The following is a 14,284-nucleotide window of genomic DNA, read 5'->3' as shown; positions in this document are numbered from 1 at the left end:
CAGCAGCAGTTAGCATCAATGAAAATGATTGTAAGCTCTAACGAGCAAGGCCCTCTGATCCCTCCTGTATGGATTTGTATTGCAAGCGTACCACCTGCCTCATGTTGTAAAGCGCTGCGCAAACTGTTGGCACTACATAAATCCTGTATAATAATAATTAAACCTATCTACCCTACTTTGCTTGCATGTCCATTTTACACAGTAAAAAGCTTGTCTGATGCTACATGTAGTGCTCACTGAAACTGTGGAGAACTGCCATGTTGTCCAGCTCCTTTCATCAAATTGGTCTTGGTCACTTGCCTTTCGGGCTACGGCCACATATGTACCCATCTATACTGCAGCTAGACAACTCAATTAACCCTACTAGCGTTACCAAACCACCTCTTTTCACAAAGTGCTTAACTTAGCTGAACACAAAGAGGTGTGTGCGCTCATACACAGGTCAATTTTCCCAAAGAAATTAGATCAGGGGTCTCAAACTGGCGGCCCTCCAGCTGTTTCAGAACTACAATTCTCATGAAGCATTGCAAGGCTGACCGTTACAAGCATGACTCCCATAGGAAGAGGCATGATGGGACTTATAGTTCTGCAACAGCAGGAGGGCCACCAGTTCGAGACCACTGAATTAGATCATTCAAAAAGTGAATTTCACTAAGGCTACTTTCACGCTGGGGTGTTGCGGGCCCTGGCGGTAAAGTGGCACTATATTGAGCAGCGCTTTACTGTCGTTTTAGCGGCACTATGCAGCCGCTAGCGGGGCAGTTTTAACTCCGGCTAGCAGCCGAAAACTTTTATAGACACACAAAGATCACAGGTGAGGATGGTTACCTTTAATAGCCATTCAAACCCCTTTGTGTCAACTTGTGCACATGTTATCAGGCCAAAATCACCAGGATAGGTAAACTTTTGATCAGGGTCATTTGTTGTCATTATGATTTAAAGAGAGAGTAAACACAGTTGATTGTTAATAAATGGCTTCAGCCAAACACTAACCATGAGTGAAAAAAAGGTTTTTGTGTCATTCATATTCCCTAGATTTCCCAATAAATCATAAATTCTGCCAGGGTATGTAAACTTATGAGTGTAGATGCATTACATAGAGCAATTTCAAGCATTTCTCTTAATTTTGACAATTATGGCTTACAGCTAGTGAAGTATGTCAATGTACAGTATGCACTCAATAGTTTGTTGGGGCTCTTTTTGCAAGAATTACTACACCAGTTTGGTGTGGCATGGAGGCGATCAGCCTGTGGCACTACTGAGGTGATATGGATGCCCAGGCTGCTTTGATAGTGGCCTTTAGCTTGTCTGCATTGTTGTCTGGTGTCTCATCTTCCTCTTAACAATACCCCACAGATTCTCTATGGGGTTTAGGTCAGACGAGTCTGCTGGCCAGTCAAGCACAGTGATACCATGATCATTAAACCAGGCACTGGTACTTTTGGCAGTGTGGGCGGGTGCCAAGTCCTGCTGGAAAATGAAATCAGCATCTCCACTAAGCTGGTCAGCAGAGGGAAGCATGAAGTGCTCTAGAATTTCCTGGTAGAGGGATGTGCTGACTTTGGACTTGATAAAACACTGTGGACCAACACCAGCAGATGACATAACTCCCCCACTCAGTGTGGAAACTTCACACTGAACCTCATGCAACTTAGATTCTGTGCCTCTCCACTCTTACTCCAGACTCTGGGACCTTGATTTCCAAATGCAATGCAAAATTTACTTTCATCCAAAAAGAGGACTTTGGACCACTGAGCAACAGTCCAGTCCTTTTTCTTCTTAGCCCAGGTAAGATGCTTCTGACAGTCTTTGGTTCAGGAGTGGCTTGACAAAGAATGGGACAGTTGTAGCCCATATCCTGGATGTGTGTGTGGTGTGTGTGTGTGCTCTTGAAGCACTGACACTAGCCGTAGTCCACGCCTTGTGAATCTCCCCCAAATTCTTGAATGGCCTCTTTGTCACAATCCTCTTAAGGCTGCAGTTATTCCTGTTGCTTGTGCACTTTTTTCCTTCCACTCAACTTTCCATTAATATGCTTGGATACAGCACTCTGAGCAGCCAGCTTCTTTAAGCAATAACCTTTTGTGACTTAGTCGCCCCACACTTGTGGAGGGTGTCAATGGCTGTCTTCTGGACAACTGTCAAGTCAGCAGTCTTCCCCATGATTGTGTAACCTACTGAACCAGACAGACCATTTAAAGCAGCGGTTCTCAACCCCTTTAGTGCCGTGTCTCCTGGATAACATTTCAAAAGTTGCGGGGACCGCTAATAGTAAAATTATTTTTGTAGCAAGGGTTGTTAGCACCTAAGGCAATACAAGTAATTTGCACCCCTAACCCATGGACATATAGCAGTCCTCGAGTCCCTTCCACTCCTTCAGCATTAAAACCCCTTACAGTACATTTGAGGATGTACCATTCTTTTTCTTTGTTCGCCTTTATATCCATTTTATCTCTCACTGTCCTAATTTATTTAATTTTTTTCTCCATCCTTCTCTCTAGCCGTCTTGTTTGTTCTCTTAGCCCTTGTACACACAGTGGGACATTCTGACAACCAAATCCGTTGGATTGTGTCCGAAACTGTTGCATACACACGGTCGGACAAATTTGTCGGAAAATCCGATCATTCAGAACGTGATTACGTAATTTAGTTACGATGGGACTACATTCAGGCTAGTAGCCAATAGCTTTGGTCGAGGAATTTGATCTGAGCATGCCTGGCACTTTGTCCGATCGGAATTATCTACACAAATCGGACAAAGTCCGATCGGATCATGTTGTAGGAAATTTTCTATAGCCCAGCTGGAAAACTTGGTCCGTCAGAGCCCACACATGGTTGGATTATCTGACAACACGGTCCTATCGGAATATCCGACCGTGTGTACAAGGGCTTACTATGGTTACTTATGGTGAACTGAATGGGCAGCTGTAAAGAGGCTGAGTGGGCAGCCACAGGCTCCAGGGGCAGCTGCAATAATGGTGCAGGCTTCAGGAATAGTCCAGGATTTGGTAAACCCTGGTAAATCATCATTCACCCTCCAGGTTGAGAACCACAGATTTAAAGGCTCAGGAAACATTTACACGTTTACAGTTAATTAGCTGATTGGAGCGTGACACCACAAGTTCACAATATTCAGAAATTTGAGATCCTGAATTTTGGGTTTTCATCAGCTGTAAGCCAAAATCAAAATTGTTAAAATTGAAAGATATCCTTGTCATATCACTCGGTGTTTAATTAATCACACAGTGAATTAAATTACTGAAATAAATTAACTTTTGGATGATATTCACCAAGCAAGTTGCAGCAGTGATGTCCATAACCTTTCCTACCGAAGAAACAAATTCTGTTTAACAGAAAACACAAAGCTGGTGTCCTCTCTCCTCCTCAAAGCTTACTAATGGTCCGCCATCATGACAGATGGCCTCACTTACCAATGGGGAGGTAGAGAAAGACTCCTAAAAACAGAGGAGAGATGAAGTTTGCATATCAGAGCAACACAGTTTTAAATGTGTCCGGATGCTCAATAAGGCCTGATTCACATCTATGCAGGTTGCAGTTTGCAAATTGCAGGTGCGTTTTTCAATACATGCTTTTCATCCATTGAAGAAGTCCATGGAACCAAAAACAAGTCTGTGGCCCTTTCCATAAAATGCACAGATATGACCTACATGCATAGGAAACCACGTTAAATGGACTGTAGTGTTTCTGCAAAACTGAAAACGTGCAAAAAAAAAAAAAAAAAAAAAAAAAAAAAAAATGCATAGGTGTGAAACCCGAGCTGATGTGCCTGCTATTTATACATCTATGGATTGTTAAAATCCCAGAACTTGGCGCATATTTACTTAAATACAACTTCCAACATATCTTTATTCATACTCATTAGTAAAAAAGGTTAAAAAAAAAAAAAAAACACAAACACACACACACTTTTCAAATGGGTGCTTAGTCTACCAACAAGCCGAAGATGCCTAAACTCTCAGGTTAATAGCCCAGTACACTATGCTCAAAAGGGGAGGGCCAGCCGAAAAACATCTTTCATTTATTTTTATTTTTTTTAAAGTCAGCAGCTACAAACAATGCAGCTGCTGACTTTAAATAAGCGCACTTACCTGTCCAGGGTGCCCACGATGCCGGCCGCCCGCAGCTGACCCGTTCTATCTAAGGGAAACAGCAAGTGGAGCCTTGCAGCTTCACTGCCCATTTCCTACTGCGCACGCGCGAGTCGCTCAGCGTTTTGTGAATGGGGCGCGCTGTGTTCTGGGACACAGTTCCCAGAACACACAGCGCCCCATTACCCAGAAGACGACGCACGGAGGAGAGAAGACTGAAGATCACCGCGGAGTAGGAAGAGGCAGATTAGGACGATCTGCCTAGCAACAGGCATTTCTGAGGAGATGGGAGAGATGGATATATAAGGTTGTCATGGCAAATAGAAATTGCGCCCTGGCTTTTGTCAGCCCACTCACTAAGATTACATAGCTCCCATCCACCATGATACACCACTGGTTGAGCTGCCTGAGGGTTGACTAGGCCTGGCACTCACTTCTGCCTGGGTGTCAATGGTGAAAAGCATAGCAGGGGAAAAGAGCAGGCCTGAGGGGCCCTGGGGGCTGGAGTAGGTGGCAGATGGTTGGGCAGGGGTGTCTCATCTACGATGGGGCAATACCTTATCTGTGTGCTGCCAATTCTACAGGGATACCTGGGAGGCAGGGGAGACTACAAGTCTCAGCATATGCTGTATCTCACCAAGGATTTAAAAATGTACCAAGTGCTTAGGGATCCCAAGAAGGTTAACAAGCAAAAAGGTTAAGAGGCATAATTGCACCTGCAAAGATATACATCAAGGCTACATAAGAGCAGGTCTCCTGCAGATCTGTCAGTGTTGTACCTTGAACAAGGAAGCCGATACATTCTGACAGGAAGACTCAAAACTACCACAGCACCCACAGTGCCGTGGTAGATTAAAAACTACAAGCCAACAACTGCAAAGCCTACCACACCTTGTAGTTATCCCATTCAGAGGACAGCATGAGTCACATGGCTGTGTAGGCGGAGCTCCACACAGCCACTTTTTTTTTTTAATCTTTTTATTCTGGAAGCAAACATGGGGAGAAGATCCCTGGTCTGCTTTCACAGCAGGGAACGGGGGCCAGTCCATTTATGACATGTTACAACCTGAATATGGGTGTACCATGTTATGAAAGGTGAACTTCTCTTTTAAAGCGGTAGTAAACCCGCATTTTTTTTTTTTTTTTTTTAAAAACCTGCAAAGCAAAAGGCATAATGAGCTAGTATGCACCGCATACTAGCTCATTATGAAATACTTACCTTAGAACGAGGCCCCGACATCTCGCCCGATCCACGCCGAGGAAGCCGACATGCTCCCTCGGCGTCTCTTCCGGGTATCGCGGCTCCGGCGCTGTGAGTGGCCGGAGCCGCGATATCGTCACTCCCGCGCATGCGCGCGGGAGATTTAAATCCGGCCGGACGAGCGCTGCCGGATTTTCGCGGAGAGAACCCCCTTGTGCGCATGCGCTGCTGCAGTCAGCGGCGCATACCGAGGGGAATATCTCCTAAACCGTACAGGTTTAGGAGATATTTTTTTTACCTACAGGTAAGCCTTATTATAGGCTTTCCTGTAGGTAAAAGTTAAAAAAGTGGGTTTACTTCCACTTTAAGGATTTAAATTGCCCAGTTTACTACCACTTTAACATACCCAAATTCACTGCCAAGTCAATACTTTTTCAGTATTGTAGCATCACTAGAAAAAGTGTAACAAGAGAAACAATAGATCCCCAGCACCTATTAAGCCAGTCCAAATGATCACCAGAACTTGTACAGCATATTTCAGTAAACCTTAAAAAATAAGTTGTGGATGCCTGTAATTTTACCTCAAAACTGTTGAAATAATTACACAAAAATTAGATCCATAAATGAACTGTGTATGAACATGAAGAATGCCCCCATGGAGTTAGAACCCCCTTCCTTGCCCATTTACAAAAAAAAAAAAAAAAAAAAAAAAAAAAAAAAAAAATTTATATATATAAAAAATACATTTAGGCTGCAGACTGAAAATCAAAAAGGTCAATTAGTTTTAAAAATGTCATGTGCAGTGGAATTTTTTTTGTATCTTACCAATTGTCAGGTCATGGACAGGCTGGAACCTCTTGTCTGTGAACTGTAATAGTAGACAAGATTTACCAACACCTATAAAGAAAAAAAAAAGAAAGAAAAAACGTAAATATTTTCTTTAGGCTAGTTAGTTACATTACACCAATAAATGCAATCTTTACAAATACTAAGAACATCCAGTCATCAGATGGAGTCATACAACTTCTACAATGTGTGTGCCATATCCATCTTTTAGATTGGTCCAAGGCGAGTTAGTTATGAGGCCAAGATGTCCAACCAGCTGACATTTTCAGAAAGAAATTTGACCAACTTAAAGCGGAGCTCCACCCTAAAGTGGAACTTCCGCTCATTGGAACCCTCCCCCCCTCCACCGCCACAATTGGCACCTTTCAGGGGGGGGGGTGCAGGTACCTGTACAGTACATGTATCTGCACCCACTTCCGGCGTAGATTCAGCAGAAGCTACGCCCCTTTCCGAAGGTCCCCCGCTGCCTGCTGGGAAACACACAGATCCCAGAGACAGCGGGGACCATCCTTATTGCACAGCGCGACTCGCGCATGCGCAGTAGGGAACCGGGAAATGAAGCCGCAAGGCTCCACTTCCCGATTCCCATACCCAAGATGGCGGCGGCAGCACCCGAGAGACGATCGAGAGATCGGCTTCGGGTGCCGACATCACGGGCGCGTTGGGCAGGCAAGTGTCATTATTTTAAAAGTCAGCAGCTGCAGTATTTGTAGCTGCTGGCTTAAAAAAAAAAAAAAAAAAAAAAAAAAAACACCACACGGCGGACTCCCGCTTTAAAAGCAAAACGTTACCCATAACTGGATAATATTCTTTAGCAAGGAACATACATTCCACATTAATAATTATGCCACCAAAATCAGTGTGCTGTAAATTTCCTCCAGTTTTCTTGTTGGACGCTGTCATTTTTGCTGAAGCCATGAACAGCAATAAAATCATAAAGTGGAACTAAACCAGTCAATTTAACAATTTCAAAAACCTGCTTAAATTCCTGGAATACCAACTGTCAAAACCATCAAATGGCTGGTGTCATAACTGATCACATGAGCAGTACCAAGGCAGCTGCAGATCAAACAGAAGCAGCTTCCGTGGCAGTAAAGGATAGGAGGGTTGAATTGTGCTTTAAAGCCGCCAAGCAAATCGGCCTCTACATATTCAGCCGTGCCTAAAAATGGAGAGCAACTGAGCATTGTGCAGAGCAGGGTGAGACAGTATTACTGAATTTTAGCCACTTGCTGACCAGGCCTTTTCTGGAGCTTTGTTTACAAGTATAAATTAGTATTTTTTTCTAGAAAAGGAGTTAGAATCCCCAAAAACACACACACACACACACACACACGAGAATAAAATGGCAATCGTTGCAATATTTTATGACACGCTGTATAGGCGCAGCAGTTTTTCAAACGCAATGTTTTTGGAAAAAATACACTTTAAAAAACAGAAAATACAGTAGTTACTCCAATTTTTGTCATACAATGTGAGTAAATAGATGACAGTCATGCTTTAAAATTGCACACGCTTGTAAAATGGCTACAAATTACGGTACTTAAAAAAAAAAAAAAAAAAAAAAAAAAAAAATCTCCATAGGCAACACTTTTACAGGGTACCCTGTTTAGCATTACAGAGGAGGTCTTGTGTTAGAATTATTGCTCTCACTCTAACGATCGCAGCAATACCTCACCTGTGATCTGAACACCCTTTACATATGCTGGCACGACTTTTGTATGCGTTTGCTTATGCACGCAAGCATGGAGGGATGGGAGGCACACATTTGATTCTCCCCCCCCCCCCATTTTACTTTACATTTACACTGTCCCACTGGGGTCAAAAAGACCTTTAACCACATCAACTCTAGTAGGTTTTACCCACTCCCTGACCAGGCCATTTTTGTGATACGGCACTGCGGCGCTTTAATAAGCAATTGCACAGTCGTGCGATGCAGTCCTTTCTTTCCCCCATACATAGAGCTTTCCTTTGGTGGCATTTGATCACCTCTGTGCTTTTTATTTTTTGCGTTATAAAAAACAAAAAAAATATATATATATATAATAATAATAATAATAATAATAATAATAATAATAAAAAAAAAATAAAAAAACCTTTTACGTATTTTTGGCAAGTAAATAAAGAAAAGAAAATCCCAATAAGCGTATATTGGTTTGCACAAAATTTATAGCATCTACAAACGACGGGATAGATTTAGGGACTTATATTTTACTAGTAATGGCAGAGATTTTAGCAGGACTGCGACATTGTGGCGGACAAATCTGACACAGAGTGATACTTTGTAGACCAGTGACACTAAATACATTGATCAGTGCTATAAAATTTCATTGATTACTGTATAACTAGCTGGAGAGTGACAATCTCTAATATTTTATTCGTACCAATGTCGGCGGCGAAGACAGACACGGAGCTGCCAGGCAGGGAGGACGGCAGAGAGGACAGCTGCGGTTGACAGAGGGACGTATACTGACCATGATGGTCAGGGCCCAGCAGCCATAATTATCGTGGCAGCACAGAGAAGGGGGACACAGGAAGTGGCAGGATCAGGCAGGTTATACAGCACAAGCACTGTGCTTTACAACATGCTATAAGGGAACAGGATTTTTTCTTTTAGGTTAACACGCACACACACACCATAAAATACTTTAACCATTTCAGCTCCGGAAGATTTACCCCTTCATGACCAGGCCATTTTCAGATATGGCACTGCGTTACGTTGACAATTGCGCGGTCGTGCAACACTACCTCCCAATAAAATGTATGCCTTTTTTCCCCCCTACAAATAGAGCTTTATTTTGTTGTTCTTTGATCACCTCTGTGGTTTTTACTTTTTGAGCTACAGACAAAAGCGTAAATAAAACAAGCGCACATTGATTGGTTTGAACAAAAAAGTTAGTGTCCACAAACTATGGGATATATTTATGGAATTTTTATTCACTAGTAATAACAGCAATCAGCGACTTGTAGCAGGGCTGCCATATTGTGGCGGACATCTGACACTTTTTTGGGAACCAGTGACACCAATACAGTGATCAGTGCTAAAAATATGCACCATCACTGTACTGAAACTGGCTAGGAAAGGGTTAACCGTGTGCCTAGCTGGTGTTTCAATATAGTGTGGGGGGGGGGGGGAGTGGTGTGATTTTACTAGCTAGTGGAAAGCATGGATTGGTGTTCCTGCTTTTTTCAGTCGCTGCATATTTGGAAAGGGTCAGAGACTTTCAAACACAAAACGGTGCTTCTTTGGTTCAATATACTTCAATGGAGAAGCTGCAGAAAAGAATGTAATGTGTTTTTGCAGCTTTTTTTTTTTTATTGGGTGGCAGATTAAAAAAACACAATGCTAATTGCAGTAAAATCAAAAAAATAAAAAATAAAATAAAAAAAATCACAGCAAAAACACATCAAAAGCAAAAACTGCATAGGTGTGCACTGAGCCTTATGCTGGCCTCACGGATCAATCTTCAGGTGGGAACATTCAGATGAAAAATCTTTGTACATTCACTGAAAGAATTTTGTTTGAAATTTTCACTTCATTTCTGAACAAAAACCACATGCACTGTCTGCAAATTCCTTTGACCGAGAAGTTTTCTATTATTTCCAAATTTTCCTGTCACTGTGGTTGAAAATGAACGTGAATTTGACCCACTTTTTTTTTTTTTAAGTTATTAACCGATTAATCAAAACAAAAATCGGCCAACTAATCGATTATGAAAATAATCGTTAGTTGCAGCCCTAATGCTAATGTAAACGAGCATCACCCCGTTCTGCCTAGTGAATGTGTCATTGATCTCTGCTCCCTGTGATCGGGTGCAGAGATCAGTGATGTGTCACACGTAGCCACGCCCCCCACAGTTAGAATCACCCTACACTGCCCCCTAGTGGTTAACCCCTTCACTGCCATTTACATAGCACTGATTGCTGTATAAATGCCATTGGTCCCAAAAATGTGTAAAAAAAATGTCTGTCCGCCATAATGTTGCAGTCACGATAAAAATAAATTTAATTAATTTTTTTTTTTTTTTTTTTTTTTATGAAAAAAATTGCCATAAAATTATCCAATATTTTGTAAACGCTACAACTTTTGAGCAAACCAAACTTATTGTGATTTTTTTACCAAAAATATCTAGAAGAATACATATCGGCCTAAACGGGAGGGAAAAATTTTTTTTATATATATTTTTGGGGGATATTATAGAAAAAAAAATAAAAAAATAATAAAAAAAAAAAAATGTAAAAAAAAATATATATATACACATTTTTTTAAATTGTTTTTTTTTTTTTTTTGTTTATAGCGCAAAAAATAAGAACCACAGAGATGATCAAATACCACCAAAAGAAAGCTCAGTTAGGGCGACAGTGCCGTATCGCAAAAGATGGCTAAAGTGGTTAATGTAACAAAACTGGAGCAGTTAGCAGATGTGTATTGTAACCAATTAGCTTCTTTCATTTTCAAAGCTTAACTGAACAAGCTGAGGATAGAAGCATATTTTAGAGAGTGAGTGTGTGAGTGTCAGTCACCTGTGACAGGATTGGGTATGGCATTGGAGAAATTTGGATTAAGCCCTGGGAGAAAAAGGGTTCACCCCCAAAAAATTAAGATCATTTTATTCTACACAATATATAAATAATAATTTAATTGGTTGAAGTGTTTGTCCAGGAAGTAGCCAAATTTAGCCATAAAGTTTTCTCTCTAAAAACATGCCCCTGCAAGTAACTGAGTACATTGGAGAATAGTGCATAATAAGGGCTGTGAGGACATCGAGTAACAGACATTACGAGTACAGAGGTGATTGGCAACCAGGAGCATTAGAAGCAGATGATGGAGGCAGTGTGAGCGGGAGCAGATGCCAAGGTCCACGAGACAGAGAAAGGTGGAGTGGACCACAGGCACTGTGGTCCGCGAGCTGAAAAAGGGGGAAAGGATCAGTGAGTGGGAACAGGGAGCAGAAGACACTGGGGGGGGGGGGGGGGGTCATCTGATAAAGGGGCAGGAGGAGAGGAGGACAGGGGCCATGTGATAAGGGAGTGGGAGATGGCAAACAACTAGGGAACACCTAGTGCTCAGAATAAAATATAGTCAGGAAGGACAATTAACATTTGTGTAAAATATCAAATTTAGTCTTTCCCAGATTATCCCCATTACAATAGCAGCATGTACCATGTGCAATAGGAATGGTGTTGTGACTCGGTGCACATCATGTGCCATTTATTCGTTCCTTGAGGGTGAATACTGCAGTGTAAAATGTAAGAAAGTTGTTTCCTTGGAAACCCAGACCCTGCATCTAAGGAAGCAGCTGGCAAACACTTAAGCATGGTCAACCTAAAAAGGTAGTTTGGACCAATACCCATCATCGGGTGCTGGCAGGGTACAGTATAGAAGTGAGTGGAGACATGGAGGTTCAAGCATCACAACAGGGTAGAAGGAAAAGCGCTAGAGAAGTCAGTCCTGAGCCGATACATCCCAATAAATATGCAAAGTTTAATGATGTTGGGGATGTCGGTACAGGAGTTTAATTGCTGGAGCAGAGCGACTCCCATAGCTGCTAGGGGGAACAACTCATTCAGTAAAGATGGTGACAAGTTTAAAAAGGAAAGGACAGGCAGATATTGATGGTAGGGGAGCGCTAAGGTTCAGCACACCGCAGATCAGAGGGTCAAATTGGTATCAATGGCCAAAAGTTAGGAGGAAGATGGAGTGCCTTAAAAAATTATTTCACGGGGCTTTATTAAAGAAAAGGGACCTCCAAGGCAATATTCTCAGAAACACTGCCTGTACCTCAAGCCACACCAGAGAGGCTGCAGGAGCTTAACCACTTGACCACTGGGCACTTAAACACCCTTAATAACCAGACCAATTTTCAGCTTTCGGTGCTCTCACATTTTGAATGACAATTACTCAGTCATGCAACACTGGACCTATATGAAATTTTTGTCCTTTTTTTCACACAAATGGAGCTTTCTTTTGGTGGTATTTAATCACCGCTGGGTTTTTTATTTTTTGTGCTATAAAAGAAAAAATACAGAAAATTCTGTAAAAAAATGAATTTTTCTTCATTTCTGTTATAAAATTTAGCAGATTAGTAATTTTTTCTTCATAAATTTTGGCCAAAATTTATACCACTACATATCTTTGGTAAAAATAAGTACAAATTGGTGGATATTATTTGGTCTTTGTGAAAGTTATAGAGTCCACAAGCTATGGTGCCAATATCTGAAAATTGATCACACCTGAAGTACTGACGGCCTATTTCAATTCTTGAGACCCTAACATGCCAGAAAAGTACAAATACCCCCCAAATGACCCCTTTTTGAAAAGAAGACATTCCAAGGTATTTAGTAAGAGGCATGATGAGTTTTTTGAAGTTGTCATTTTTTCCCACAATTCTTTGCAAAATCAAGATTTTTTTTCCTTTTTTTTTTTTTTTTCACAAAATTGTCATATTATCAGTTTATTTCTCACACAGCATATGCATACCACAAATTACACCCCAAAACACATTCTGCTATTACTCCCGAGTACGGCGATACCACATGTGTGAGACTTTTACACAGTGCGGCCACATACAGAGGCCCAACATGCAGGGAGCGCCATCAGGCGTTCTGGAGCACCCAGGACAATTCTGACATTTCTCTCCTACATGTAAAAATCATCATTTATTTGCTAGAAAATTACATCGAATCCCAAAACATTATATATGTTTTTTTAGCAAACACCCTGGAGAATACAATGGTGGTCGTTGCAATTTTTTATCTCGCACGGTATTTGCGCAGCAATTTTTCGAATGCTTTTTTTGGGAAAAAAAAACAGTTTTGTGCTTAAAAAAAAAAAAAACACAGTAAAGTTAGCCCAATTTTTGCATAATGTGAAAGATGAAGTTACTCCGAGTAAATCGATACCTAACATGTCACTCTTCAAAATTGCACAGGCTCGTGGAATGGCGCCAAACGTCGCTACTTAAAAATCCCCATAGGCGATGATTTAATTTTTTTTTTACTGGTTATATGTTTTGAGTTACAGAGGAGGTCTAGGGCTAGAATTATTGCTCTCGCACCAACGTACGCAGCGATACCTCACATGTGTGGTTTGAACACCGTTTTCATATGTGGGCGGGACTTACGTATGCGTTCGCTTCTGCATGCGAGCACATGGGGACAGGGGCGCTTTAAAAAAATATATATATTTTATTGTTCATTTTACTTTATTTATTTTAGTTTGACATTTTTTTTCCCCAAAAATATACTTTTTGATCACTTTTATTCCTATTACAAGGAATGTAAACATCCCTTGTAATAGGAATATGGCATGACAGGTCCTCTTTACAGTGAGATGTGGGGTCAATAAGACCCCGCATCTCAACTCCAAGCTGGGAAGCCTGAAAAAAAAAAAAAAAAAAAAAAAAAAAAAAGATTCTGGATTTGATAGTATTGGCGAGTCGGTAGAAGCACCGGAGGGCGGCGGGAGGGTGTCTATGGCTGGGTATTGCAGGGTATCACCGACTATGGCTGGGTATGGCTGGGTATATCAGAGTATGGCTGGGTATCTCAGAGTATGGCGTTGCAGAGCATTGCAGGATATTGGAGGGTGTTGCAGAGCATTGCAGAGTGTTGCACGGTATTGGCGGGTGTTGCAGAGCATTGCAGAGTGTTGCAGGGTATTGGCGGGTGTTGCAGAGCATTGCAGAGTGTTGCAGGGTATTGGTGGGTGTTGCAGAGCATTGCAGAGTGTTGCAGAGCATTGCAGAGTGTTGCAGGGCATTGCAGAGTGTTGCAGGGCATTGGCGGGTGTTGCAGAGCGTTGCAGAGTGTTGCACGGTATTGGCGGGTGTTACAGAGCATTGCAGAGTGTTGCAGGGTATTGGTGGGTGTTGCAGAGCATTGCAGAGTGTTGCAGGGTATTGCAGAGTAATGGCAGGGTATTGCAGGGTATTGCAGAGTATTGCAGAGTAATGCAGACTATTGCAGAGTAATGCAGACTATTGCAGAGTAATGCAGGGTATTGCAGAGTAATGCAGAGTAATGCAGAGTAATGCAGGGTAATGCAGAGTAATGCAGGGTATTGCAGGGTATTGCAGGGTATTGCAGAGTATTGCAGAGTAATGCAGAGTAATGCAGAGTAATGCAG

At 41.8% G+C, this 14,284-nt stretch overlaps 1 protein-coding gene across 1 annotated transcript in view; it reads right to left on the bottom strand.

Moving 5' to 3' along the window:
• The window catches only part of RAB2A (RAB2A, member RAS oncogene family), a 156,958-nt gene that overhangs the window by 125,262 nt on the left and 17,412 nt on the right, over positions 1 to 14,284 (bottom strand). Inside the window, exon 2 of the mRNA XM_077492754.1 lies at positions 6,136 to 6,207. Within this exon, the coding sequence (XP_077348880.1) occupies positions 6,136 to 6,207 (72 nt within the window). The remainder of the gene's footprint in view (positions 1 to 6,135; positions 6,208 to 14,284) is intronic.

Source organism: Lithobates pipiens, unplaced genomic scaffold, assembly GCF_037356315.1.
Source record: "Lithobates pipiens isolate NorthernLeopardFrog02 unplaced genomic scaffold, aLitPip1_a1.2 Scaffold_19, whole genome shotgun sequence".
Lineage (NCBI taxonomy): Eukaryota > Metazoa > Chordata > Amphibia > Anura > Ranidae > Lithobates > Lithobates pipiens.
This window is presented reverse-complemented; position numbering and strand designations above follow the sequence as displayed.